Genomic DNA, 25,619 nt, shown 5'->3' on the forward strand with positions numbered 1-25,619 from the left:
TTTATTACCAAGTTGCCTTCTTTACTAATAATTTTGGTTTTTTCTATTATCTTTATGTCACTCAACTCAACTCTTGCACATATCGTGTACATCATCATTAGTAGCTTTATAATCATATTATTGTTCATCCTAGAAATAAATTTAAAGATATTGTTGCCAACAAATTAAAACCAAGATAATATTTTATTAAACTAATTATTAATATATAGCCCCTTGGCAACAGAAATAATTTATTTTAATATTGGACTAATAAAAGCATCTATGATACCAGGGAATGTATCTGCACAACTTCCTTAAATACTATCACACGCCAAGCACAGGAAGAAGCATTCAACTCTCTTCATGCTATGAACTCAACTGCAGGTAAACGAGAAGATGCTATTAACTATGCAAATAATATGCTACGGACATCAATACAAAAATATGATGAGAGCAAAATGACTACTAACACTACTGAACGAGCAGCCAGAAAGAAAATTAAAAGAAAAAAGGCAAATAGAAGAGGATGGGCTAGAATATAAATCTATTATAAGAAAGTTTGAATTAAATTTTAAAGACATTGCAGGAGTATTATTGGACAAATATATAAACCAAAATTGGCTGAGAGAACAGTCACGTTTGACTAATAGTTATCGAAGTATTTTGAAATCAGATTATTTTGAAAACTTAGTAAAAAAATACACTATTAATGACAATAAAAAATGAAACTATTACTTTCTCTGAATCCACTAATACAATAGAGATTATAGAGAAAATTATAAATGTGCCGATTCTTGGCGCAAGAGTACATGACTACTATCTATTTGTAAAAGAAGACTTTAAAAACATAATTAAACTCACTGTAAACTTGTATATCCATATGAACAAACAGATCCATTTGAAGAGTATGCAGTAAGTGAAGAACCGCTATCTTATATTCATGCTCCACAAATCAAGCGTTTTATAGTAGTCAAATGGCTCTTTAATGCATTCTATAGTAAAAAACACACCATGTAGCGGGGCATGGTCTGGTGCGCGCCAGATAATGTGCGTTTTGGTAAAGTGGTTTAGTGTAAAACATAAGAACAGGTCAAAAAAACGCGCTCCATATAATTCTCCCCAGCCAGATCAATACACTCTTTTTTCGAATAAAAGATGGCACAGAGGATAGATAGGCAGATCTAGATTGATCAGAAGAGGGCACATGAGGTATTCATTGTTCCACAACCACTTAATATCGCACATGGCATTGGCATATTTTGGTACATATTTGGACAAGTACCAGTTCTTGCACAGGAATAGCCGGTCAAATGCGAGCTGTGCCATTCTTTTTATTTCTGCTCTCGGAAACTCACCGATTGAATTCTTCTCATACATAAAAAAGCCTCAGCGATTTTATCTGGTATATACCAACAATTTATGCTCATTTTGCTGCTGCCTTCTCCCGGTCCAACCCACACATTTTCTCCCTCCTTTTCTCTCTCGTTTTCTTCCTCCTCATCCACCTCTACTATTTCTTCTTTCTCTTCTGGATAGCCGAGCTCATGAAAAAGTAAATTATACACCGAACCCACAAACAAATTGTATGCTTCTAAAGTTTTTATGTACTCAAAGAAGCAGGACTGTATGAGGAATCCCGGGGTGAACAAGAAATTGCCAGAGTTGAACTCTTCATCTGTTTCTGGGATTCTGAACTCTAATAGAGGAGGCCGAAACTTGGAGTCGGCAGTGTTTTTGAAGAAGTTTAATAATTGCTCTGTTTTCTTCTGATACACTAACACTGCATCGCTGGTTACTTCTTCTTTACACCATGTATGCATGCTCAGGTTGACATGAAACTCGCCGTCTATTCCTTTCTTATTTAGAACATGCCTTTTTTCTTGGGCATTCTATGGGTCGTCTACTATATCAATGCCAATTCTCACTCCTTCAGAGATTTGCGAGTGCAGGCAAAGCGAACTCAAACAAAGCGCATTTCTCTTTCATTTTCTAGCTGGCCCGAAATTAATTATCTTTATATTTTAGATATATGCAATTATATAAACCTTTTTGTGTTATTTCTGCATTTAATTTTTTATCAACTGGGCTCCAAGAATATTTTTATACCCTGAATGCATTTATATACAATGCAATATGCACAAGGTAACAAAGTACCAAAAACAATACAATCCTAAATATACTCGTAACACAGCTAGATATTATAAACTGTTTAAACTAAAAATCCCATCTAGATAATATCTAGAAATAGTCTTGTATATGAGATAATACAATGTAGTCATACTTTATTAGCCCCATAAGTACTTGTTACTTTTTGCAAAGAGAAAAGTACTTCTACCTCTTATTTGTGCATGGTCTGTGCGCGCTGGCTTTTGTTTTACTGCTTGAGTGGGCGTGGGCTCTAGAGGGGCCTTCTTTTTTGTACTCTGCAAAGAATTTCTCTATTTCGCAGTACTTTTTACTTCCCCTCTTATTGCCCTTCTTGAAAAACAGGCTCCACTCCTTCTCTATAAACTTTTGAACATTGCAAAAATCTTTGTCAGAAAACCTCTTTCCTATAATATTTTTAAACCGGTCGGACATGTCAGTGTGGTTTATATGCATATAGATCTGCGGAATGAACTCCCTAAAATTCTTGCTTTTACTGCAGGCATAAACGAGCCAGCATATGTAAATATCATTCACAGTGTAGTTGTTCTGGGCGGATATGTGGCTTTTCATTGTCTGGAGGATATGGCTAAGTGCCGCCGCCCCCCTCTTTTTATTTGCATTTATTTTGTTTAGCGAGTCTCCCGGCTTATCCAAAATATAGTCTTTGCACAGCCTGTTTAAAATATTCAGGCAGACATACTCACTTGCAAATTCGCGGAATATCTCTCTGGTGTTGCTGTACACGGAGAGTAAAGATATACATGAGTTAATAGTAGCGTGCTTTGGCAGGCCAGGGGAAAATATTGATTCAAACAGAATCCACATAGGTACAGAGAGCCGCTCTGCTTTGGGCATAGCAAGCACGTCATAGTTAATCTGTGGATAGTAATATTTGTACTTCATGTTGAACACGCACCCTCTTAAAATGCTCTGCCGCACATTCCGGTCATCCAGCGGAGCACTTCCTATAAGATTGGCAGTAAACCGCGCCATGGAATTGTTGCATTTTACATTTTCTCTGTTGGAGTGGATTAAAAATGTCTCGACAATGCGAGACTTGCATGCCAGGTTATCCAAGCTGCTACAGAGCAGCAAGCTATTTGTGTTACTGTATCCGCGATTCATAGTTGCCGTTATCGCAGTGCCGGGCATACAATCAGTGGCATCATCCGCCTGTATTCTCTGCAGGCTATCCTCTGCATATTGTAACATCATGCACTCAGTGTGGGTGGCTGCACTGGAATAACGAGTCTTCATATTAGTTAGAGCAGCTTTTAGCTTTGGCTGATAGAAGTGTATATTAGAAGCAAGTGTAATCGTGGGATGCGCATACTCCATTTTCAGATTCACTCCTGCACAGGTATTATTATGCGCATAAACAATCTCAATGCAGGTGCCATTGGGAGTGAACAGATCCTTCCACCCATTGTATGTGCTGTTTACTTCCACTCCATGGCACTTCACCTTTACATTCTTATTAACTGAGAGAGACTCAAACACACTCTGCAGGCTACTTTGTACTTCAGACTGATCTGCAGCACTCAGCTTTTCTTTGGAAAGAAGGCACTTTAAGCAGAAAATTGCATCTTCAACACACGTGCTCTGCCCTACTACATCAGATATAGCATAGAGCATGTTTATTAAGCCAAAGGCAATTTTATTGCGAGATTTTCTTATATAGGAGACTCTGGCGCTAGGCAGGCCTGCGACAACCTTGCTCCAATCTCTCTGCATGATATAGTCTGCATATTCTTTAGGCTTTCTGTATTGAGAAAAGAAGTGCTTTAGGCCTGGAGATGCATCTGGCAGATGGGCTGTGCTGTACTTCTTTGTTACAGGGCTAAAGACAATGCAGCAGAAAAGGCTTAGAAGGATGGACTCCATGCGGCCGACATAGCATACGCATTTGCCAAACTTGAACCTTTCTTCTGACCGGTCGTACTCTGGAAGATTAGTGTGCGCGGGCACCTGCGCAGAGCATGTAAAGGGAAGTACCATATATGCATCTTTTATGGCATCTATTTTTTGTAGGTGAGAGATGTACTCTACTCCTTTCTCTATCTGGGCTTTATGTGCAAAAAGACAGGAAAACACCCGCTTTGCACGTGCTGTTTGCACGCTTTCTTCGCTGGGTGCGTGTGAAATTTGCTCCTCTAACAGAGTGTGCACAGCTTTTACAAAGTCTTTATACATGTCCGTGCTGTCTATGTACTCAAAAAAGTACGACTGGATAAGAAATTTCGGACTACACAGAAAATTCCCTGTTATGAACTCTTCGTATCTACCGGTCTCTGCAAATATACTTGGCACCTCTAAGCTGCATCTAGGATTATTCAGCTGCTTGAAGAACTTCACAATATCTTCTGTCTTTTTTTGGTAAACTGGCTCTACCTTCTTCCCGTCCACTGTTTTATCAAGCCACATCTCTAGATTGATGTAGAATTTTGCACAATTTTCGGCTTTTAAAGAAAGTACTGTAGACGGCTCTTCACTAGTGGTGCTGGCATCCACATATAGCGGAATGTCCACTCCCTCTGAAAGAAGGAGCAGTGCTGCAAGGAGATACACAGCATCTTTCTTGCTTTTATACTCCCTCATAAACCGATAAAACGAGTCAGACTGGCTTGACTCAATGGACAGCAGCCCTTCCTCAGAGGGGAACATGTTGATCATCTGCACCGTGAATGCCTGTAAGTATATACAGGTTTTTTTGGGCAAGCCCACATTAATGTGTGCCTTGTCGTTTACTGGATTCTTGCGGTACTCGCATGTGCAATCGCTGTCTTCCCCGCTGCTGTCTATTTTTAGAGAAAAGCTTGTGTCTACTCCAGAGAAATACTGCCGCATGTTCTGCGCGTGCCTGCCTCTGTTCTGTACATGCCTGCGGACTGGGGAAAGTGCACCATCTGGGTTTATTACCGTGCCGCATTTAATATCCATTGTATGTATTTCTTCTATTGATTTCATGCATACTCGCGCGCATATTGTGCTAACTATGAATACAAGTGTCAAAAGGCAGGTCTTCTTCCAAGTATTTATCAGTATAAAACAGCGGGTTCTCTCGAAAATTATATCTTCCATTTTCATTCGGGTATACTAAAATTAAAAACTTCTTTATCACATTAAAAACCCGAATAACCCGAATTATTATAGCCAAACATCCATAGCATAGAGGGGATGTGATTTAAATAATTCAAAATAATTTTAAATGCTCTACAAAGTACATGCAAAATATAACCCAAAATTGCAAAGCAATTTATACTGTGATGTGATAACTACCAAGAAATTCTGAGTTAATAGTGCCTAGTATGTACGAAGAGGATATAAAGTGGGGGAGAAGACCAAAACACCATACCACGCTCATACAAGAAGCAGCTAAATAATCTATGTTTATTAAACATTTACCCAATGGAAAGAAGTGTATATAGATAGGCCTGTCTATATTTAGTCTCCTATCTCAATCAAAAAAGTCCCCGTACCCAAATATTTAAACTACCGACTTGTATTTTTGTGTAATTTTAGTTTTAACTAAGAAACATCTTATTTGTATAGCCTGAAATAAAGCGTTCTAATGCTATAAATGGGTCAGCGGGTTCTGGCTACACTATGCCATATCCAAGCTTTGGCTGGGTTGTTGGTCTTTCTCTACCACATCATTTATTTCTTCTGTATTGTTATACATATGTTTGCATATGCATGCAAAAATATCCATATTATTATTATTTCCTGTCAATGCGTCCTTTGCTTTTTGAATGTCGTTCGTATCTCTTATTTCTTTATATATTATCTCCAGTGCTTCTAACGGCTCTACCAAATTTTCTTCCCCTTTTATTATATCATCTACAATATCACTTACTTTTTGTATATGTGCTGATTTACCATTGGCTTTATTATCAGCACCTTCATTAGTATCTTCTTTATTGATGATTTCTTGAATATTCTCGGTATTAATGCTTTCCTTTTCTTTAGTGGCTTCTTCACTGCGCTTTCTTGTATTGATATCATCTATTAATCTAACGCACATTCCCACGATTTTAGATATTTTGGGTTTGAAGATAGTAACTTGTATTGCCCTTAGCGTATCTGTGTAGTTTTTATCCAGTTTTGTAAGCTTCTGGTATATTTCATAATCATCTAATTTGCCAAAGCTTTGTTTCACGTCATTAATCAACAGTATAATTTCGTTTAGAAGCAAAATATTATTTCTATTGCATTTAATTGTCTCTATGTCATTTTCTTTAAAAACACTATAGCTTGACACTAGGCCTACCATTTCGTCCTTGATCTCATTAAAATGAAACTTGCATTGCATAACTATTTTTAAAACCACCAGGTGCAGCTTTTTCACGACCAATTGATAGTCATTTTTACGTATGGGCATATTTGCAATAGTATTTTTTTGTGATATTAAATCTGAGCCATAGCCAGACGCCCTTCTAACCATATCAATGGCGGTTTTAGGTATATCAAATAATGAATGTCTTCTATTATTGGTATTTTGCCTTGTAGAGTCTCTTTTTATACGCAGTCTTATAAACTCTTTTTCTATATCCTGCTTTCCATGTTCTGTTTCTATATCCTCTGCTATTTTTGTAATAAAGTTAATATTCATTCCTTTTTCAGTTAGTAGAAATAGCAAATCTTTCTTATCCAATAGGCCAGGCATCTTTAAAAACACCTCTGAAATAATAGGCAGGCCAAACCGAGCCCAGTTTTGAAGGTATGCCTTTATGAAGCTATTCAGAAGGTTCATAGATTTCTTCTTTAATAGATATGAACACATGCTAGCAGTCGACTGAGCTATCTTCTCTTTATCAATATCATTAAACCGTATAGCAAAGTCGCTAGGAAGTTTGTCATAATAAAAATATTTTTTAGACTCTCCTAAAAGATCTATCAAAACGATAAGATGCCGACTGAAATCTTGTGTTTCGTCAATATTAAAGCTTCTATACCAAAGCAGGTTTCTAATAATAGCCGCCACACTGCGCTTGCCATCTAAATCCATGCAGGCCGCCCGGACCAGCAGAGCACAGACCACCTCTATATAGCCATGCCTCTTTAAAAGATGCCCAATGTAAACCAGCCCTTTTAGATTGCCGCCTGAATCAGGTGATGATTCATTTGCGATTTCAAACCCGGATTTAATAAAACTTATATTATCCTTACTATCTGCCCGTTTATAACTTTCCAACCCCTGGGCTGCATAGTCAATAAGTAGAAAATCTATAAAGATTTTGCCCGGGGTTTTTTCTATTATACGCTCAATCTGTTGCTTAGCCTCCATTTTATCTGGTATTTTTTTCTTTGTACTGTCACTCAAAACACCCACCGCAGATATTACATTTGCTATATTGTCTATTGTTATCCTTTCCTTTGCCTTCAAAAGCTCTGAATTGAGGATGCTTTTTTCAATAAAACATCTATTGAGTATATTTTTTGCCTGCTCGCCCAATTTAGCTAATTTCGGGTCTTGGCACTCTTCGAGTGGCAGGCAATCTTGTATCAGAGTGTACACGCTAGAAGCAAACAGCATTCGTTTATCTGTGTCGTCTTTTATGTATTGGTGCACAAAGTTTTGTATGAGAAAGCCTGGCGCATTCATGAACTTTCCAGTCATATAATCTTGGTATGTGTTTGGTTCTGCGAATCCTTCGCGCTCTGAATTGCATTTCTCGCAGTATTTTATAAAAAAAGTAATAATGCATTCAGCACAGCCTTCTATTAAACCTTCTTCAGCACATGCTTTTATGTTATGCACACTTTTTTTTGTCATTTCTAGTGAGGCCTTCTTTTCATCGCCAGCCGAATTTTGTCCCTTATCATTGGCTGGCTTTTTCTTCTTTTTATCATCATCTTGTGTCTTTTTCTTTTTATCATCAGCAGGCTTTTTCTCTTCACCATTACTGGGTAGAAACAGATCGATGCAGAACATAGCGGAATTGTTGAGACCGTTCATTGGCTCTAAAACAGCCACAGTATTTGTTTTCCCCTTCACATTAATACTTAGAGGCAATTTCAACCCCTCCGACAGAAGAAATAGAGAAGCCAAAAGCATATAGCTCTTGGGATTATTCGAAGTTTCTTCCTTAGAAAGAATAGAATAAAAATGATGGACATTCGTGTTCAGTATGCCTATACACCGATTGTCAGAAAACAGGTGCTGAAGTACTGCGTGGTATTCTTTTTTGTAGTCTGAGTCTGATAGTAGCTTGCTATTAATGGCCTGTGAAATAGTGTATTTCTTCTGACTGATTTTCCGGCCAATAGTATAGTTTGAACTAGAAGTTGGCTTCTCCAACTTTTTAATTTCTAGTTTATAGTGCCAATTACTATTTGGATCTAGCTGCTGCTTTAATTCAATGTGATTGCATTCTTGGTGCAGAATTCCTCTTTCCTTTGATAATGGCCCATGTGGATTGATTTCTAGTTCTTTTCTATTTAGCATATTTTTAAATGCACATAAATCATTTGTAGCACATGCTAGCGATAGAAAGAGCAGGACCATAACACACCTCGTCTTTCTAATGCACTCAAGCCCCACTTTGCAGTGTTTCTCTACTGCATGCCGAGTGTTTTCCTGTCTGTTTAAATTTCTAGATATTTCTGGCATTTTTGATTTCATAATTCTAATAAAAATAAAAATATTTATGTTTTTAATTTATGCTGTAATAGGAAATATTTAGAATACTCAAAGTATAACCCGAATTAACCCGAAATTAAAGAATCGGCAAAAAGCCATACAAGTGCATATATTTGTACATAGAGCAGGTAATGCTGTATTTAAGCGGCACTTACACCACACTCCCTATAAAGAATAGAAGGCTTCAGAAGAATAGAAGAACATAAGAATAAATCCGTACAGTGCTCTTAATACACTCTATATATTTATGTATAGAACTGGTATAGAGAGTGTGGATAGTATTTGTTAAAGTGTTTTAAAAACCTCACACTTCTTTATAAAGAATAGTGCTGCTCATGTGGTCTATTCTCTGTCTGTATATGTCTTATGTGCCAATTATTTGCAGTTTTTTTATCTTAAAACAGTTTATTGATACAGCTTGGGCTGTTTTAATGTGTATGCAATAGCTTTATAATTTTGTACTATATTTTTAATTATTGTAAGGCATAAATAATATTTTATTTTTAATAAATTATGCATAGTTTACTTTTTATAGCCAAAGTGTTCACTTCTCTGCAGGAGTATATAAACACTTTAAAAATAAATTACTGTGCAAAGGATAAACAAGTTCAATTTTAATCCATTTGAATATTATTATGCAAAACAAGGGGAATTAAAGGGATTAAACAGCCAAACGCAAACACTCAAACCAAGAGAATGTAAGAGGCAGAAGAGAATAATTTATGGCATAATAAACAACATACACAATCTAAAGCACATAATATAGATGCGAACCAAAAATGCATAGACTGTCCATGAATACAGTGCTGGTAATACATACGTATTGAAAATTCAAACACGGACAGGGCATATCTGCTAACAAAGACACTTTGGTATATGGTGTAATAAACAGAACATGTATTTCTACAGCAGTAAATAATCAGAAATATTATTTGAATACTAAATGCATTCTGAAATGGTATGAAAATGCACCCAGGCACAATTCAATAAAAACAGACTGAAATAGTATGAAATAGCCCGAAATAGGCCATGCACTAGAACTTTAGATTATACAATGGCACACTTCAGACTTCTGGGCTATAAAGATTTAACCCGAATAGCATTAGAACATTTTTAACTAGCATTATTGTTTATTTTTAGCACAGTATTATGTCTTTCCTAGTGGTGTAATTCAGCGTTGCTACTTGTTTTCTGTTGTACTACGATAGTATAGTAGACATTCTGCCAATATCAGATAGAACAAACAATATATATGATTTATGTATTCATATTGTGTATATATCATGCTGTAGTTTAGTAGACCGTGCAGGGTTTCAGTTAAATTCAATTTAGACAAGAAAAAGATGACTTATATTTCTTCTATGCTTTTATTTATTTTCTTACTGGCGGATAATAAATATACAGAAACTAAAATTAACATAAATATTCATATACTGGAATAATAAAGAACTAAGAAAAATAAAATATCAAATACCTTCAAAACAAATTCACAGCGGAATATATCTCAAAGAGCTCCTGTCTCAGTAATAAAATAGTGCAGACGGCAAATATGTATTACAATATACCAGGCGAGTGTTATTGTATCAAAATCACACTAGCCATATACTCTTTGAAATACCTCCATGCATTCTATGCGAGAGTATAGGAACAAATATATCAAATAGTATATTTTATGCCATTATATACAGCAATCCAGAGTAGAATTTCAAGTGCATAGAATAGTATATCTACGATCTATTTATGCGCGCAGAGAATTTTCTGCTATAGCTGTGCTTGTACACTGTGCTTTTCACAGCAGAGAAGACTAAAGACATGAAAATTTTAGTCTTCAATGCGCTGCGTAGAGAAAAAAGTGCATAGCCATGAAACAGTCTCTCGCTTCAAGCCGCTGGCTGAAATGAATGGAGAGGAGAGGCGCATGATGGAGCGTGTCTGCACAATTCTGCAGGGCCCAGATCCGCGGCAGGACACGGTTCAGGATGCAGCCTTTTTCTTTGCAAATCACTACTGGCTGCATGAAGGCCTTTTTGTACCGCAGATGCACGATTATGACTGCTACCTCGCGCAGAAGTATGCGATAAATAATACTCTTCCGTGCATCCTTTTTACAATCCATGAGAGCCACAGTCTGCTTGCGTTCCTAAAAAAGAAAAAGCAGCTAGAGCAGCTGAAGAAGTACTTCTTTCGGGTTATAGAGAAGAAGCTGACTCGGTGGACAAATGTATACATTTCCATACGGGACAAGCAGGAGAGTGCGCTGTGCACGCAGCTGGACATTCTTCGGCAGATGTGCATTCTGAAGCTGTGCAGAATTCTGGTGCGAGAGAAAAAGTACTGGATAAGGCTGCTTGATGAAGTGCAGGCAAGGTTTTCCTGCGAAGGACGGGAGATATCCGTGCCAGAGATACCTGATTCAGAGCTGAGGCACTTCCCAGCGTCCTTCTCCAGCGCAAATGAGTTTCTCCTGGACCTCCGGAAGCAGTGCATAGATGCAACCCGCACACCGCCGGGCACTCAGATGTCCTTTGTGCATGTTCGGAGTGCCTTCCAGCTGAAGTGGATTGTGGGGAAGTGGACAAGTCTGCCATTGCTGACTGACATCGTATGGCTGTACCAGGGCCTATTCAACGAAAAGTTGTGGTACACGTTCAGAGAAACCACGCTGTGCTCATATCACAACTTAAAAAGCGCAATAGATGCGTACAGGAAGAATGTGCAAGCACTATGCACAAAGGCGCTGAAAGAGCCCCGCGGCAGGTACTACATGATAACCCAGCAGTGGCTGCTGCGCGCAATTGAGGAGAAGGAAGAACCAGATGCCCTCACCAAGGAGTATTTGGGAATACTGGCCACATATGTCGGGGCAGACAAGACAGCCCCCAGCCCATTTACTAGCCTTACCTGGGGGCCAAAGCAAAAGGGATGTGCCATGCGCTTTACTAACCCAGACCACATTCCTGTAGTAAAGGCCAAACGCACTCTATGGTATTATACTCTGGTGGATGGTGAGTGCATTTGTCCGTGTTTATTCTCTGCTGGCTTTAGCACTGGCCTGTCTTGGTACATACGCTCTGTGCCGCTGTGGGCAGAGTTAGCAACGGGGCGCGGGGATGGATACTTTCGCGGCAAAATGACAGTTTTTCCAGATCTGATGGAGGGAAAGAACCCGCTCTGGGCAGGAGTATTTCTACATCTGATTGTACTCGTATTATTTCTACTGTTCAGGCACAACCACAAATCTCAGTGCATGGGAGAGATAGTTGTGCGACATATCTTTTAGATAATGCACAGCTGTCTTAAATGAAGTAGCCCGATATAACCCGAAATGCACTTTTAAAATTAGCTATATCTGTGGTGCACTTTCGGGCTATTATAGTAAATAAATACAAATACTTTCACAAAAGAAGAAAAGAGTGAAATTATTTAGGCAGATAGATTTAAAGTACTATCTTTTGCTATTTACATGAGATTCACACTGTAGAGCACTATATATGACAATGCGATAATAAATATTAAATATGGTATTAAGACACCAACGACAAAAACCTTCTGCCTCTTATACACTTTTACAGTGGGTTTTTGAAAACACATCAAATGCCATCTATTGTCTTCTATATTCACTCTTCATTCGGCTCTATTTAATTTCAGTTACTTTCAGGTGATGTTAAACTATATCTAGCCCGGCTTGTGTGTGCTCTTATTTTCTTCTTCTTCTGTCTAACAAAGAACAAATACATAAACAGCCAGAATACTTCAGAAACAAAAGAACAAAAGTTTATTGCGTAATAACCTGAAGTGCATGCGCAGAGAAGTTGGTGTGATTTATAACCAACGCCAGGCGCCTTATCTGCATGCATACTGTGTCTACCACCACTAAATTGCTGGTGACACTGTCTGTGTTATGCTTTTAATATGCATAATAAAGAAAATAGCCAGGAATATCAGTATAGAAGCCACTGTGGTTGGCCAAGTGCTTGATATCACTTCGCGTGTTTTGTAGGTTGTTCTCCGCACTACTATGTCAATTAAGTTAGATATTTTAAGCACCGCACCCATTGTGTACAGAACAATAATGCTTGAAGGACTTGTCATAATACCAGGTGCGAACACAGCAACTGCATACCCTGCAGCTGTGGATGCAATAATCACACCAACTAAGAAGAAGAGCTTTATTCTCTCTATGGAGTCCATGCCCAGCAGCCCAAACCACCGGTCAATTTGCTTGTGCGCTATATACAAACACATCGTGTATATCCCCAGGCACAGTCCTCGCCACCCAAGGAATGCCAGAGTGTCTTTCCACCCCCACACAGTAAACCCATGGAAGTTCACTGACGTGTCTCCAGAAACATCCAGCAGCATTGCAGACGAGGCAAACAAAAAGAACACGCAAGACAGCTCAAGGACTGTAGAAGTAATCAGATTAAACACCAGCTGGGTCTTTGTGAGGCATTTAGCTGTGGACGCCCGCGGAATAAGTTCTAGCGGGATAGGGTCCATGTCATTGGGCATGCGCATGTATGCCTGCAGGAACAAGTCTCTTCCATGCAGGTCTCCATCCATATATGCAGTTTTCTTTGACACACACTTAGAAAGCGGCATGCTTACATACCGCAGAGTTCTGATATAGCTGCTGTACTCGGATAGCTTGCTGTATATCATGTGCTCGTCTTTTGCCGCATACGCAGTCAGAATCTCTCTGTAGTACTCAAGCGGCAGGTTGTAGCACGCCTTGCTGGGCCCATTCCACCTATCAAGGATGCCCTTCAAAAACTTTACATCCTTGCACGCATACGGATCCCACTCTGGATTCTTCAGGCTCTCAAGCACTCTTTTGATAGACCGGTCTATCATCTGGCTCAGAGGAAGACTGCTTTTCTCTATCTTTGCAGCAATAGTATCTGCGGAGTCCTCATGTATGTGGTGGAATGATATTTTCTTGCACCGCGGTATCAGCATGGGGACAAGCCGCTGTATCTGGGCCAACTTGTACTCATACACTTTCACTGTGTCCAGTGCAACCTCTAGCAGCTTTGTGCATGAGATGTCCTCTTTCAGCTCTACAATCCTTTCAACCGGTGGAAGGCTCTGCGCATAGCTGTGCACGTTGGCCCAAAATATAAGCTCATCCAACACCAGGTCTGCAAACTCGTCAGGTATCATGTCCTTCACACACCTTCCCATGCTGTCACTCTCCACCCGGTTTTTGTACATCTTCACCAGCGGCAAAAACATACTGTAGCTTTTCCGCGTGCTGTCCATTGGATATGCATTATTAAGCACCCACACTAAAGAGCTTTTCTGGCCCTCTGGTATCTTCAGCTCAAGGATCTTTTTTTTGCTGAGTGATCTTATAAAGTACACCACACACTGCCGCACAGCCATGTCAACCTCCTCGGCCGTGTTTTTTGCACTGTCTAGAATCTCAAACAGCCTCTGCTGCATTACATATACCCTTTCATCGCCTTCCAGCTTGTATATCTTTGTTGTCACAATCTTGTCTAGCTCTACTCTTAGCAGGCGATCAGCCTCTTCTTTAGAGTATCCCTCCATACCACTTCTGTTTTATTGGTATATAAACCAGCCTACCTGTATTTTCCATATTCAGTAAATATAAAAACAAATTTGATTCAGTGCAGTAGTATATAAATTCAGATATATACCCCGAATAAACAGACAGCAAACTGCAGACTGAATATACTACAATTGCACTTTAGCATACCTTAAATATAGCCTAATACACACCAGCACGTATTAATTCTGAATTTTACACAGTCTGGTATTATATAATAATTGATTGTATTCGGGTTATATGCAATAGCAAAGACAGAAGCTATCATCGCCGATTATTGTTTCCACTTTGCACAGAATCAACCCGCTCACAATGCACAGAACAATGTTGTGCGTATAATACGCAGCAAAATAGAGTATGCCCCGGACAGTTGTAAAGGGATTGAAAAAGGGTACTCTTGGTTGCTGTGGGTATGGCGCAAACCAGTAGTCTCCTACTCCCAGTAAAAGAAAAAAGAACTTTAGCATAATAAAGGCAGCAGAGAAGACATGCACGCAAATAAAAGTAGACAAAAATATACTTGCCATGACATAAAGTAGTAAATGCACTACAAGGATGTAGAAGTATACCTCAATTCTTTTTTTATAACTGCGCAGTGCCTGCTTGCTGTTTATTCCCATGTGAGTGCTGTATTGGAACAGACTGTATACATATAATGCAATGCCAGCAGACACTATGCATACCACTGCATAGTTCATATATCTGGGCATGAACAGATAAATGGCTGAAACACCACCATGCCGTGCTATAAATCTTATTAGTGCAATAGTCATAAAGAGACAGTATATAAGAGAGAAGATAAAGTCTGCTGGAATAACAAAGTGCTTGTAGAAATACTTGGCCTTCTCTATAAAGCAAACAAGTCTGCCTGCTCTTTCCTCTGTGTCTAGTTTGCTAAACACCTGCTCGTATAGACTGCTCGCACACTCTTCTACATCCCCTTGGCGGCCTTGAACTTCAACAGTGGCTGGATTGTCTATGGTTATAACACTGTCTACATTATTAAAACTGCCTTCATAGTTGCCTCGGTCATCTGTGCTCACATTCTTATCTAAATCATTTGTTTTCTTGCTGCATTTCTGACTGCATATATTATTATGTGCATCTAGGCCTTCTTGTGCATGCATGTTTATTTTAGAATTAAAATCTATTATATCAGCTTTTTCTGCATTTTTATATTTTTGCTGTTTTTAAAAACAGAATTTAATTACAGCACAGCCAATTAACTAGCTTAGAACCAAAATACTCTAAGTAGCTAGAAATAACCCGAACATGAAAAATGGAATTAAGCCTAACAGAGTCTATAAGGCCGGCTGCATGCTAGAGCTGTTTATGGCGTAGGTGTATTACGCCTACTATCTCCGGGTTATAGCTCAAATGTAATTTCTGGGTATTTGTCAGATTGTTTTGTTTTTAGTGCAGTGTTATTTGGGACTATATATTTTTTATTACTATTGCTATAAGATGGCAAGTCTGATTTTTTAAGGCGATTGATGCAAGATGGAAGTAAGTGCTAAATATACAACAAAATAAAAATATTTATGAAGATTGACCAGATATTATCAAAGAGCGTGCTTGCCCTTTCTGTGGCAAGCGGGCTGTCTATGAACAATATAAACACTGATCCAAACAGTGCACAAATTATGCGCCGAGCTGACATGCCTATAGCAAGCACAGACATTCCATATTCTGCAGGGAATATGCCAGTGGCAGAAGAAACAGACAGAACCATACCTTCTGTGCTGGGGATGGAAGAAATAATTGCAGATGGTGATATTAAGACCAGAGAGAAAAGAGAGCGCGAACACCCCCACAAGGAAATGTTTCCATACTTTATGTTTGGCACAAAGGGACAAATGAGCTTTGAGCTGGGCACGCCTTTGTCTTTGCTACTCAGCTCTGTTGACCCATTTGATGCACAGGGAGTGCACCAAGAACACCCCAGAAAATTCCCGATGCCTGGCAGCTGCTCACAGACAGAAGAGTTGCCTGAGCACAACACAGTGGCCCGGGCTTTCATAACCTCAGGCCCGATGCACTCTTTGCTCTCGCGGATAGTGGCAGATGGCCTGGTAGAGAGCGGGTGCACCAGCATACAGTTAAAAATAAAGATGCTTCCTTCCAGACTAAGAGACTTTGTAAAGAAGGCATCAGTTGGGTACGGCGATGCAGACGGGCTTTTGGCTCTTATAGAAAAGGAAAAATTAGCATGAACAGGCATATGAAAAACATTGAATTGCTCATCTCTACTTCTGGTGTGGTTAACCATCACAGCATGCTTAAAGCCATGCAGACATATAGGCTGCTTGAAATAAAAAATCTTGTCTGGGAGCTGGAGTGGCTTATGGAAGAGGCCTTTCAGAGCACCCCGTGCAAATGCGCGCAGAACAAAGGCAATACCAAGAAAGGAAAAGGCAGTGCTGGTTGCAAGCAGTCTGAAATAGAGGAAAAGATTCTCTTTAAAAAAGCACAGAATGCACACCTTTTTAAGTATCTGGCAGCAAATGGCGTAAACCAAATAAGCTCTCTATCAAAGCATGTTAGAAACATTATGCATGTATATATAGAAGAAGAGTTAAATAGCGACCAAGAATTGGGCAAGAGTGCACAGAGGCTAGAAAGAGAAGTAAATACAGATGCTGCCACACTACTCACCTTATCAGCAAGCTATCCCCAGAGACCGCCACACTTGAGCAGCTTGCAGCAATAAAGAACGTACTGGTAGACAGCGCGCAGAAGTATTATAGCATGACAGGCACTGTTAACGGGCTGTTTAACAGAGAGAAGGCGTTTTTAGAGAATCTATTAGCGAAGCATAAGAAGGGAACAACAAATTCTGTGAAGCAGGCGTTAAAGAGCGAGTATGAAAAGGCTGCAAAAGCTGTGCTCAATAAGGGTCTTCGCGCACTTTCTATAGAAGTGCAATTTATGCAGAATGTGAAGAAGGGCATCATGTGGTTTATTGATTTGCTGGAAAGCGGCGGAATAAAAAGATATAAGTCACTAGAAGGAGCACAAAGCAAGTGCCTTTTCACCAACTACCTAAACAATGAAATAGCAAACCAGGCCAGAAAATATAATACATCAGAACTAGACACCAGCACAGGAAAGCCCATAGGAACTATATTAGATAGCTCGAGTAAAGGAAGCTCTACCATTAACAGAGGTACAGATAGTGAGAGTGCTCAGAATAAACCGCAGCCGTATGTATACAACGAGAGCCATAATCTGCTGCGCGACTTTGACAATAATATAATTGGGGCAATAAACAGAATGCCTGCAGAGAAGAAAGCAGAGACTATTGAGTGGCTGAAAAGGGGGCTGGCAGCAAGCGAGCTGCAGATATCCCTAAACTCCACAGCTGGTCCTGAAAGCCTTCTGCACCCAGAAAGCAGCCTTCTATTCCAGCCCTCTGCGCAAAAAAGGGTATCAGAGAAGATAAAAGAGGCAGTAGAAGAAATAAAAAAGACAAGTGAAAAAAACAGCGCAATGGAGAAGAGAATTACAGAGCTAGAAAAAGAAGCGGCTGCTCAGGATGCAGCACTCTCCAAAATAAGCAAAGACACTGCAGATTTAACAAACAGTGCATCAGAGATGGAAAACACAGCCAGTGCACTTGACAAAGACATTGCGGCTTTTGACAAAACTGTGCAGAGCCTCAAAAAGCAGATTGAACAGCAGAAAGAACAAGAAAAAGCAAGAAAAGGGGCTATAGGTGATTTAAAAAAGAAAAATGAGCAGGAATGGTCTAGTATAAACACTCTACTCGGCACAGGTGAAATTACAGCAAGAGGAAAAAACAAAAAAGGGACGAAAAAAACTGAGCTGGTCAGTGCAGACATAAAAAAGAGCACACAGGAAATAAAGCAGCTTCTGAAAGGTATGGAGGATAAAGCTGCTGCGCTAAAAAAACAAAGAAACACATCTGAGAAGCGCACCGATGAAGCCTTGTCAAAAATAAAGAACTATCCAAAACTAGAAGGTGCAATAAAGAAGATGTGCCGTGTAGAAATATCTATGGATGCAGCCAGCAAAAAAGGCAAGAAATCTTCTGGCAAATCCAGCAACAAGCAACCATTGGCACATACAGTGACTACTGCTATATGCGATGCTGCAAAAAAAACAAACAGCCCGCATGAAAAGGCACTATGCTCGCTCTCTGTTAAGGATATATGTGCTGAGGACTCTAAGGAGAAGAGCGAGCTACAAAAAAGCTTGGAAAAGTGTGAAAAACAGCCTTCTTTAAAGAGTGATATACAAAAGCAGGAGAATACAGTTCAGCAGCAAATAAAAGACATACAAGGTCTTTCAGACAGTATAAAATTCACTGCACAGCTATTGAATGATACAGAAAAGGCTATTCTATTGGCAAGAGAATCAAAGGAAAGAGAACGTGCGTCTTTCTCAGAAACAGTTGCACACCTGGAGGAGGCGCTCAAACAGCCGCTCCAAGCAGTAATCAACACTCTGCAAGATGCAAAACAGCACATGCCCCTAGCCGAAGATTTGCCTTTCGTTCTATCTGAAACAGATTCGGGCGGTATAGATTCATCCATTCGCTCTCTTGATAAAGCAATTAACTCTCTTCGCTTGCTTAACACGTATATGTATCAGAGAAGTGATAAGCTTATGGATGAGTCACAGGAATGTCAAATGAGCTTGTCAGAAGCAACAGAAGAACCAACAACAGAGGAACAAGAGCGCATTCGGCCTACTGAAATCACTTCTACTCTAAAAACCGAGAATGTTTCCATATTAGAGACTACATCCGAGGAAACTCTTGCCCCCACTGTGGCTTCTAATAATAGTATTTCTAAAAGTTCTCTGCCTTCTATTCCAGAAGAGCCCACTACAACAGAAGAAGTTATATCTACTGCAGAAACAATTATACCGACTGTGCCGGCTATAGATGAATCTATTACTATAACAGAAAAAGCAGTAGATGAAACTCCTGCCACAGAAAAGTCTTTTGTTGGCACAGAAACATTTATACCTACTTTATCTACTATAGATGAATCTATTAACACAGCAGAGGAATCATTGCCAGAAGAATACACTGGTGCAGAAGAAAATTTATCTACTACACCTACTGAAACAAATCCAGCCATTCTAGAAACCTCTTGTAATACTACAGATGAAATCCCATCCACAGAATATTTTGATATTAATGATCTGGATGATATTTTCAAAATAACTATGTCAGGGGAACTTACACCAGAAGAAAAAATAAAGCCTCTATTTACCTGCGAGGAAACAGAAACAGATCCTCTAACTTCGCCTGAAATATCATCCTCACCTTCTGTACCCACTACATCTGAAATACCTACTACAGTTAAAATACCTACTACACCTAAAGTATCATCTTCATCTTCTATACCCACTACATCTGAAACACCTACTACACCTAAAGTATCATCTTCACCTTCTGTACTCACTACATCTGAAATACCCACCACATCTGAAACACCTACTACACCTAAAGTATCATCCTCACCTTCTGTACCCACTACATCTGAAATACCTACTACAGTTGAAACACCTGCGATCTCAGCATCACCAGTGCTACCTACAGTGCCACTCGCAGTAGGAACCATACTACCTAGTGCCATAGAGAAAAATAAAACTACTGAAAATAAAACAAAGCGGCCAAGAACCAAAATAAAGCTTGGGCCTCGCCTGCACAAGAACAACACATACGTAAACCGGCCCCTTCAAATTGAAAATATCCTTTAAGGCCTATTTGCTCAAAAACAGCTAGACAGATTCTATACACGGCCCTGCCGTGCTTTCATTATATAAGCGATGAATGGTGCCAGATAACCATCTGCTCGAGATCCTTCAGACCTTATATCAATAAACTGTTTTAAACTAAAAAAATAATGAATAAAAATATTTTATTTTTGGCTACCTGTACCTATTGCCCTATCCATTTTTTATTATATTGCTTTGAGCCACCCCGTTCTCTACAACCGTCTGTATCTCGTCTGGAAGGTGCTGCTCTTCTGCGCTCTGGCACATTCCATCAAGAGACTAACGGTTTCTTTGTCTGTGTCCACCCCCTTCAGATATACCAGAGAAATCGACATACACCGCCGCATGCGTATCTCTGTAGGACTCTCCACTGTGCCCATGCGGCACTCTATACACTGCTCAAGAGACGTGAGCGGGCTGCCCCCCACAACAAACAGCGAGCTTTTTGCCCGGGCTATTTCCACTGTTGTCATGGCCTTCTTAATTACAATCATGCTCTTGTGAACATCGATTGCGACTACTTTCATGCATGACCCCTTTATTATCACCTGCGATTCTACAATGTCCGCAATGTACACAACCTGGTCTGGGGCTGCCTCCACCACTTTGCAGTCTCCTCGTAACTGTTTTACTTCAATAATCTTGCGATTCATAGGGGTAAAAGGAGAAAACTTTTGCTAGTGTATGCAGATTATTCCAATTGGTGCAAGAGAAACAAACTTAATGTATATAATAGTTGGTCCACAGAATGAGCTTGTTTTTGTCGACCCAGTTGAGCCAATGAAAATAGAAAAAGAAGCCGAGCAATTTCTGGCCGCACCAGAGACAAAAATAGCAGTACTCACAACGCACCACCACGAAGACCACTCTGCAGGGAATGCAAAAATAAAAAGAATGCACCCTACCGCAGCTATATATGCAGGCTCTCACCAGTCATTTGCAACGCATATCTGTAAGGATAGTGATGTCATATCAATTGGCGCACTGCGCATAGAGTGCATGCACATTCCATGCCACACCCAGGACAGCTTTGCATACACAGTCTATGATACAACCAGTAAGGAAAGTGCTGCTGTGTTTGTGGGTGACACTCTTTTTTATCTGGGCTGCGGATCTTCTTTGAAGGCACAGCAGAAATGATGCACAGCGCACTGAAGAAAATTTCAGGCCTGCCCTCAGATACTATTGTATACTACGGCCATGAGTATAAAGAGAGCAATCTGCAATTTAGAAGAATGCTTATTCCTGACCCAGAAGGCCTATGCTCATCTGAAAGAATCTTTTTAACCGTGGGGGAGGAAAGGAAACACAATTTTTACATGAACACCAGTTTGGTAGAGAAGAACAAGGAGTTCTCTGGAAAGTCTCCAACGGAAATTATCCATACACTTCGCCAAATGAAAAATACGTATAACTCACAAAAGTAAAAGCAGCCGAGTAAAAAAATAAAAATGCATGCCTTCTTCTATTGTATATACTGAGAAATTATAGGAAAAAGAGCATTATTATAAGAACTACTAAAACGCCTCAAACTAGCACAGAACACAAAAATAGTACTTTAATTTAAACTAGGCCATAAAATACTCTGATATAACCCGAATCTATTGCATACAACCCGAATTAATCGCCTATAACTACTTAGAATATCTTGGCCGGCACATATAACTCAAAACAATCCAAGGTATAACTTGAAAATTAATTGTGTATTTGACATAATCCACCATGTTCTACTGCACTAGTATGTTAATATTCTCTAAAATTAAACACGTACAATTGTTTATTTTCTGTTACATTAAATGAACCCATTCAAACTTTTGGGTTATTCGGGTTATATAGCTTTAAATACCCGTGTATAACAGCTCTATATAAGCTTGCATAGATGGACATGTGCTTCTATTGGGTTATTCGGGTTATTATATAATAGAAACAGTTGATTTCTTAGAAAAAGTCATTATGGTACTTTAATGTTTATTTAATTTATATACGTATTTATAGACGTATGGTCAATTTAATTTATGTTGACATGTTGTGTCACCAAACATTTCTGATTTAATTTATACTGTCATGTTTATGTGAACATTCAGATAACTCATGTATTGCGATAGTAATATTAGTCTTAGTATACAACAGAAACCAACCTGCACAATTTCTTGAATTTCTTTATGGGCATAGATTTCTTTCTAAAATAATGACTTTAATTAACTAAACTTTTTTAATTTGATTTTAAGTAGCAATAAAGCACAAATAGAAATTCAAATATATTTAAATTCGATTACAGAAGAATGGACCAAGAGCACAAAAAAATTACATTAGTAAAATTTAAAATAACAAATCTAGAAAATAATACAATAGAAGAAAATACCACTTCATTTATAACAAATGCTCCAATTGCACAGCCCGAAGTAGATGAGCTATCCAGCATATCTCAAAATAAAGAAGTACCAGATCCATCCCCGGATGATAGCCCGAATGCACAAAATTCAAACGACTCTGAGACTCTCAGTACAATGCAGAAACTTCTTACACTGCTAGTTTCCTTCTATAGAACCATCTTCATACCATTTGATTATGTAGTCACAACTTTCTGTGCATTTATTATATGGAGAAGTAATTTCTGTGTTATGCCAGATAGCATGCTTAAAAAGAATCTTGAATTTGCAAGTACTCATATATTTAGAATATTTATTAATTTAGTATATCCATGGATTTTAATTCTCATTTGCGCATGCTCAATGGGGTTCTATATGATTTACAGACACATTATAATTGACCAGGTGCATGTCGCTGCTATCTGCGTACCAATACATATGCACTTTGGTGCTGTCTTCTTTATGATTGTTATTCCGCTTGTATACAGCGAAATTCCAGGTTTAAGACAAGACGAGAATATAGTTATTCTTCTGTGGATAGGAATTGGGTGGAAAGCTCTGAGCATACTTATAGGAATATTTTACATGCTATTTCTGTCCAATAAAAAGTATATATCCAAAGTGGGCATACTCCACATAGCTTGACCAAAGACAAAAAATCAGCACATATTCTTTTGGGTATACTATGCAGTTGCTCTGCTTATAATATTCTTGCATGTTCTAATAATTGCAGATTTTTATAAGTGGGCCGACTTAAGAGCAATTGTAAACCAATCATATAGTATTTATTCATAATGCATGATGATTTATAGTATATGCAAATTAGTCACATATTTCTAAACTAAAAATATCCTATAGGCTACCCGAATTTCAACTATATTAATAGTTATTTAATAGAATTTTGTCTTGGCTTAATTTTCTGGAACTATTTTTTATTTTTATATTTAATAGTTACTAGAGAAATACCCACCTTTTTCTAGTTTGTGCTTCGGGTTATATTCAAGTATACTATTATTCTTTACACTTACACTTACATGAGAATTGTTGAGTTCTTTACATATGCATTGAATTTTCTTTATATTTCTATTTAGTTTCTTTGAATTGTTCATTTTTGCTCAACTTTTAACCTTTATTAAAGATACAACTCATATTTATAAACCTTTTTGCTTTTTAAATTTGTTCTAGCATTCTTTTCAATAATATATCAAGTAGCTTTAAGAAATCAACTATTATTAGAGTTTGATCTGTATCTAACGTTCTTGTTTCTTATATTTGGATGTTTACATTGCCATTTCTAGGTGTATCTAATTTGTTCCTAGTGCTTTAAACCATCCCATTCTAGTATAATTTAATGTTTGGTCTAAACAGGTATTTTATCTTCATATACGCTTTCTTGGTAATAGTCTATGTGTATCTTATTACTAATGGTTTCTCTTATAGCTGTAAAATAAAAAATAAACATGTATATAATTCTATTTAAATATAAAAATGAAAGGATTATTTATTATTATAGCAGGAATAAACTAAATGTAAAATTTATTTAAATTATTAATACTATTGTGCCCAGTACGTGGCAACTGTGAAGTTTCTATATAATACTCCACTAAGCCTCTAGAACAGCCGTGCTTGTTAATGGTATTATTTAATTGGTTATTTATTGTTTTCATTCTTAACATAAGTTGTTTTCTTAGGAAAAGGCATTCTTAAACTTTGACTTTTATTGAATTTGTATACGTATTTATAGACCATAAAATCAATTTAACTTATGTTGACTTGTCGTGTAAACAATAATTTCTGATTTAGTCTGAGCTGTCATGTTTATGTAAAACATTACAATAACTCATGCCATGCTAACAAATGCTATTCTTAGCATACAAAAACATATATGTTCTGACTCCGACTTGTAATTCTGGCCTGGGATAAAAACAAATTTAATTTATCCTGAAATAGAAGATACGACAAATGCTTATACTCGTTAGAAATAGATCTTTATTAGTTGGTGTTATTTTTATAACTACTTAAATAGTAAAGGCATATGATTAACATTTAATCACATATATCGTGTATTCAATCATACGTACTAAAAGATCGAGTTCATTATAGTATAGTGTAAACCAAGCTTAGACTTTGTATAATTAACATCCTTAATGGTTATGTATAGTTTAGAAACATTTAAAATATCTGAAATATTTATGCCATGATTTTCCTTTAAACCTTCAATGTTTTCTTTTAATGATGGACTAAGCATGTGATGCATTTCATGGTCTTCACAGAATAAGTCATTCATATGGGTTTTCATTTCTGGGCATAATAAAGGAACTACTGTAAAACATGGATTTGTGGTGCCCTTACGATAAATGCATATCCCATAACGAAGCATGTCATGTGACACGTGCTTTCTTTGAAGCATTTTTAAGAATAGAGATAAATCAGTAATTTTTTTCTGATTTAGATCTTTGCTATTTATCAAAGACGACGTTCGGGTTATATCAAATAAATAGTTAGTGTACTCTTCTATGCCAAGTTGCTTTTTTACATTCCATGTGAGTTTTATACTATGATCTTTGAATTTTGTTTGATCAACTTTCATGCTGTAGCAGCCACAGTCTTCGTATGGAGTGTTTAGACCTAGTATGTAGAAATCGCTGTAATAGTATATTTCATGTCTAAAATTTTTAAGTAGTTCTATAGTTGTAAGTTTTAGATCTTTTCTTTTACTAAAACATCCAGCCAATTGGAAAATTCGATGGCAATTGGGTTTTGGTAGTCTTTGTTGGGAATAATTTTATATTTTTCTGACTTTAGAACATATGGACCAAAATGCACTGCAGAGGTCATTAGTCTAGGTAGAAAGAGTGGGATTCGTGGAACATCATTATTTGGCACATACCCATCAAACAACTTCTTTGCTTCTGCTTCGTTTTCTCTATATGCAGCATTAATTGTCTCTGCATCAATAGGGTTAAACTGTGCAAACACAAACTCAGTAGTTTTTATATTCTCTTTAATGTAGTAGAATACAACATCAAATCCATCATTGTGCATCTCTTCTACGGTCTTGTCCATGTCACACATCTCATTGCTATTCTCAAGTCTTCTTCTTTTATTCTGATCTTTTTTAGGCTCGGGCCTAGTTATCATCGACCACGTCTTATCC

At 38.1% G+C, this 25,619-nt stretch overlaps 18 protein-coding genes across 18 annotated transcripts; 8 read left to right on the forward strand and 10 right to left on the reverse strand.

Moving 5' to 3' along the window:
• Positions 1-347: 347 nt before the first annotated feature.
• On the forward strand, positions 348-568 carry NEPG_02595 (uncharacterized protein; the record flags this gene model as incomplete). The annotated part of the gene is made up of 1 exon (XM_013204968.1): positions 348-568. One exon carries the CDS (start codon positions 348-350, stop codon positions 519-521), a length of 174 nt encoding a protein of 57 aa, XP_013060422.1. The 3' UTR covers positions 522-568.
• Positions 569-688: 120 nt separating this feature from the next.
• Positions 689-895, forward strand: NEPG_02596 (uncharacterized protein; the record flags this gene model as incomplete). The annotated part of the gene is made up of 1 exon (XM_013204969.1): positions 689-895. One exon carries the CDS (start codon positions 689-691, stop codon positions 893-895), a length of 207 nt encoding a protein of 68 aa, XP_013060423.1.
• A 212-nt stretch (positions 896-1,107) lies between these two features.
• On the reverse strand, positions 1,108-1,356 carry NEPG_02597 (uncharacterized protein; the record flags this gene model as incomplete). The annotated part of the gene is made up of 1 exon (XM_013204970.1): positions 1,108-1,356. One exon carries the CDS (start codon positions 1,354-1,356, stop codon positions 1,108-1,110), a length of 249 nt encoding a protein of 82 aa, XP_013060424.1.
• NEPG_02598 (uncharacterized protein) lies at positions 1,311-1,799 on the reverse strand (the record flags this gene model as incomplete). The annotated part of the gene is made up of 1 exon (XM_013204971.1): positions 1,311-1,799. One exon carries the CDS (start codon positions 1,797-1,799, stop codon positions 1,311-1,313), a length of 489 nt encoding a protein of 162 aa, XP_013060425.1.
• A 455-nt stretch (positions 1,800-2,254) lies between these two features.
• Positions 2,255-5,214, reverse strand: NEPG_02599 (uncharacterized protein; the record flags this gene model as incomplete). The annotated part of the gene is made up of 1 exon (XM_013204972.1): positions 2,255-5,214. One exon carries the CDS (start codon positions 5,212-5,214, stop codon positions 2,311-2,313), a length of 2,904 nt encoding a protein of 967 aa, XP_013060426.1. The 3' UTR covers positions 2,255-2,310.
• A 324-nt stretch (positions 5,215-5,538) lies between these two features.
• On the reverse strand, positions 5,539-8,752 carry NEPG_02600 (uncharacterized protein; the record flags this gene model as incomplete). Its single annotated transcript, XM_013204973.1, has 1 exon — positions 5,539-8,752. The coding sequence occupies one exon, from the start codon at positions 8,750-8,752 to the stop codon at positions 5,732-5,734; it is 3,021 nt and encodes a 1,006-aa protein (XP_013060427.1). The 3' UTR covers positions 5,539-5,731.
• A 1,831-nt stretch (positions 8,753-10,583) lies between these two features.
• NEPG_02601 (uncharacterized protein) lies at positions 10,584-12,308 on the forward strand. Its single transcript, XM_013204974.1, has one exon. The coding sequence runs from the start codon at positions 10,602-10,604 to the stop codon at positions 12,048-12,050; it is 1,449 nt and encodes a 482-aa protein (XP_013060428.1). The 5' UTR covers positions 10,584-10,601; the 3' UTR covers positions 12,051-12,308.
• Positions 12,309-12,549: 241 nt separating this feature from the next.
• NEPG_02602 (uncharacterized protein) lies at positions 12,550-14,323 on the reverse strand (the record flags this gene model as incomplete). The annotated part of the gene is made up of 1 exon (XM_013204975.1): positions 12,550-14,323. The coding sequence occupies one exon, from the start codon at positions 14,321-14,323 to the stop codon at positions 12,644-12,646; it is 1,680 nt and encodes a 559-aa protein (XP_013060429.1). The 3' UTR covers positions 12,550-12,643.
• A 255-nt stretch (positions 14,324-14,578) lies between these two features.
• NEPG_02603 (uncharacterized protein) lies at positions 14,579-15,469 on the reverse strand (the record flags this gene model as incomplete). The annotated part of the gene is made up of 1 exon (XM_013204976.1): positions 14,579-15,469. One exon carries the CDS (start codon positions 15,467-15,469, stop codon positions 14,579-14,581), a length of 891 nt encoding a protein of 296 aa, XP_013060430.1.
• A 414-nt stretch (positions 15,470-15,883) lies between these two features.
• NEPG_02604 (uncharacterized protein) lies at positions 15,884-16,555 on the forward strand (the record flags this gene model as incomplete). The annotated part of the gene is made up of 1 exon (XM_013204977.1): positions 15,884-16,555. One exon carries the CDS (start codon positions 15,884-15,886, stop codon positions 16,553-16,555), a length of 672 nt encoding a protein of 223 aa, XP_013060431.1.
• Positions 16,556-16,563: 8 nt separating this feature from the next.
• Positions 16,564-17,052, forward strand: NEPG_02605 (uncharacterized protein; the record flags this gene model as incomplete). Its single annotated transcript, XM_013204978.1, has 1 exon — positions 16,564-17,052. The coding sequence occupies one exon, from the start codon at positions 16,564-16,566 to the stop codon at positions 17,050-17,052; it is 489 nt and encodes a 162-aa protein (XP_013060432.1).
• A 38-nt stretch (positions 17,053-17,090) lies between these two features.
• On the forward strand, positions 17,091-20,105 carry NEPG_02606 (uncharacterized protein; the record flags this gene model as incomplete). The annotated part of the gene is made up of 1 exon (XM_013204979.1): positions 17,091-20,105. One exon carries the CDS (start codon positions 17,091-17,093, stop codon positions 20,073-20,075), a length of 2,985 nt encoding a protein of 994 aa, XP_013060433.1. The 3' UTR covers positions 20,076-20,105.
• A 139-nt stretch (positions 20,106-20,244) lies between these two features.
• On the reverse strand, positions 20,245-20,746 carry NEPG_02607 (uncharacterized protein; the record flags this gene model as incomplete). The annotated part of the gene is made up of 1 exon (XM_013204980.1): positions 20,245-20,746. One exon carries the CDS (start codon positions 20,744-20,746, stop codon positions 20,306-20,308), a length of 441 nt encoding a protein of 146 aa, XP_013060434.1. The 3' UTR covers positions 20,245-20,305.
• A 31-nt stretch (positions 20,747-20,777) lies between these two features.
• NEPG_02608 (hydroxyacylglutathione hydrolase) lies at positions 20,778-21,549 on the forward strand (the record flags this gene model as incomplete). Its single annotated transcript, XM_013204981.1, has 1 exon — positions 20,778-21,549. One exon carries the CDS (start codon positions 20,778-20,780, stop codon positions 21,231-21,233), a length of 456 nt encoding a protein of 151 aa, XP_013060435.1. The 3' UTR covers positions 21,234-21,549.
• A 766-nt stretch (positions 21,550-22,315) lies between these two features.
• NEPG_02609 (uncharacterized protein) lies at positions 22,316-23,428 on the forward strand. Its single transcript, XM_013204982.1, has one exon. It carries the CDS (start codon positions 22,376-22,378, stop codon positions 23,105-23,107), a length of 732 nt encoding a protein of 243 aa, XP_013060436.1. The 5' UTR covers positions 22,316-22,375; the 3' UTR covers positions 23,108-23,428.
• On the reverse strand, positions 23,290-23,892 carry NEPG_02610 (uncharacterized protein). The gene has a single exon (XM_013204983.1). The coding sequence runs from the start codon at positions 23,569-23,571 to the stop codon at positions 23,407-23,409; it is 165 nt and encodes a 54-aa protein (XP_013060437.1). The 5' UTR covers positions 23,572-23,892; the 3' UTR covers positions 23,290-23,406.
• A 650-nt stretch (positions 23,893-24,542) lies between these two features.
• On the reverse strand, positions 24,543-25,052 carry NEPG_02611 (uncharacterized protein; the record flags this gene model as incomplete). Its single annotated transcript, XM_013204984.1, has 1 exon — positions 24,543-25,052. The coding sequence occupies one exon, from the start codon at positions 25,050-25,052 to the stop codon at positions 24,543-24,545; it is 510 nt and encodes a 169-aa protein (XP_013060438.1).
• A 110-nt stretch (positions 25,053-25,162) lies between these two features.
• NEPG_02612 (uncharacterized protein) lies at positions 25,163-25,603 on the reverse strand (the record flags this gene model as incomplete). Its single annotated transcript, XM_013204985.1, has 1 exon — positions 25,163-25,603. One exon carries the CDS (start codon positions 25,601-25,603, stop codon positions 25,163-25,165), a length of 441 nt encoding a protein of 146 aa, XP_013060439.1.
• Positions 25,604-25,619: the final 16 nt, after the last annotated feature.

Source organism: Nematocida parisii, assembly GCF_000250985.1.
Source record: "Nematocida parisii ERTm1 unplaced genomic scaffold supercont1.10, whole genome shotgun sequence".
NCBI classification, from domain to species: domain Eukaryota; kingdom Fungi; phylum Microsporidia; genus Nematocida; species Nematocida parisii.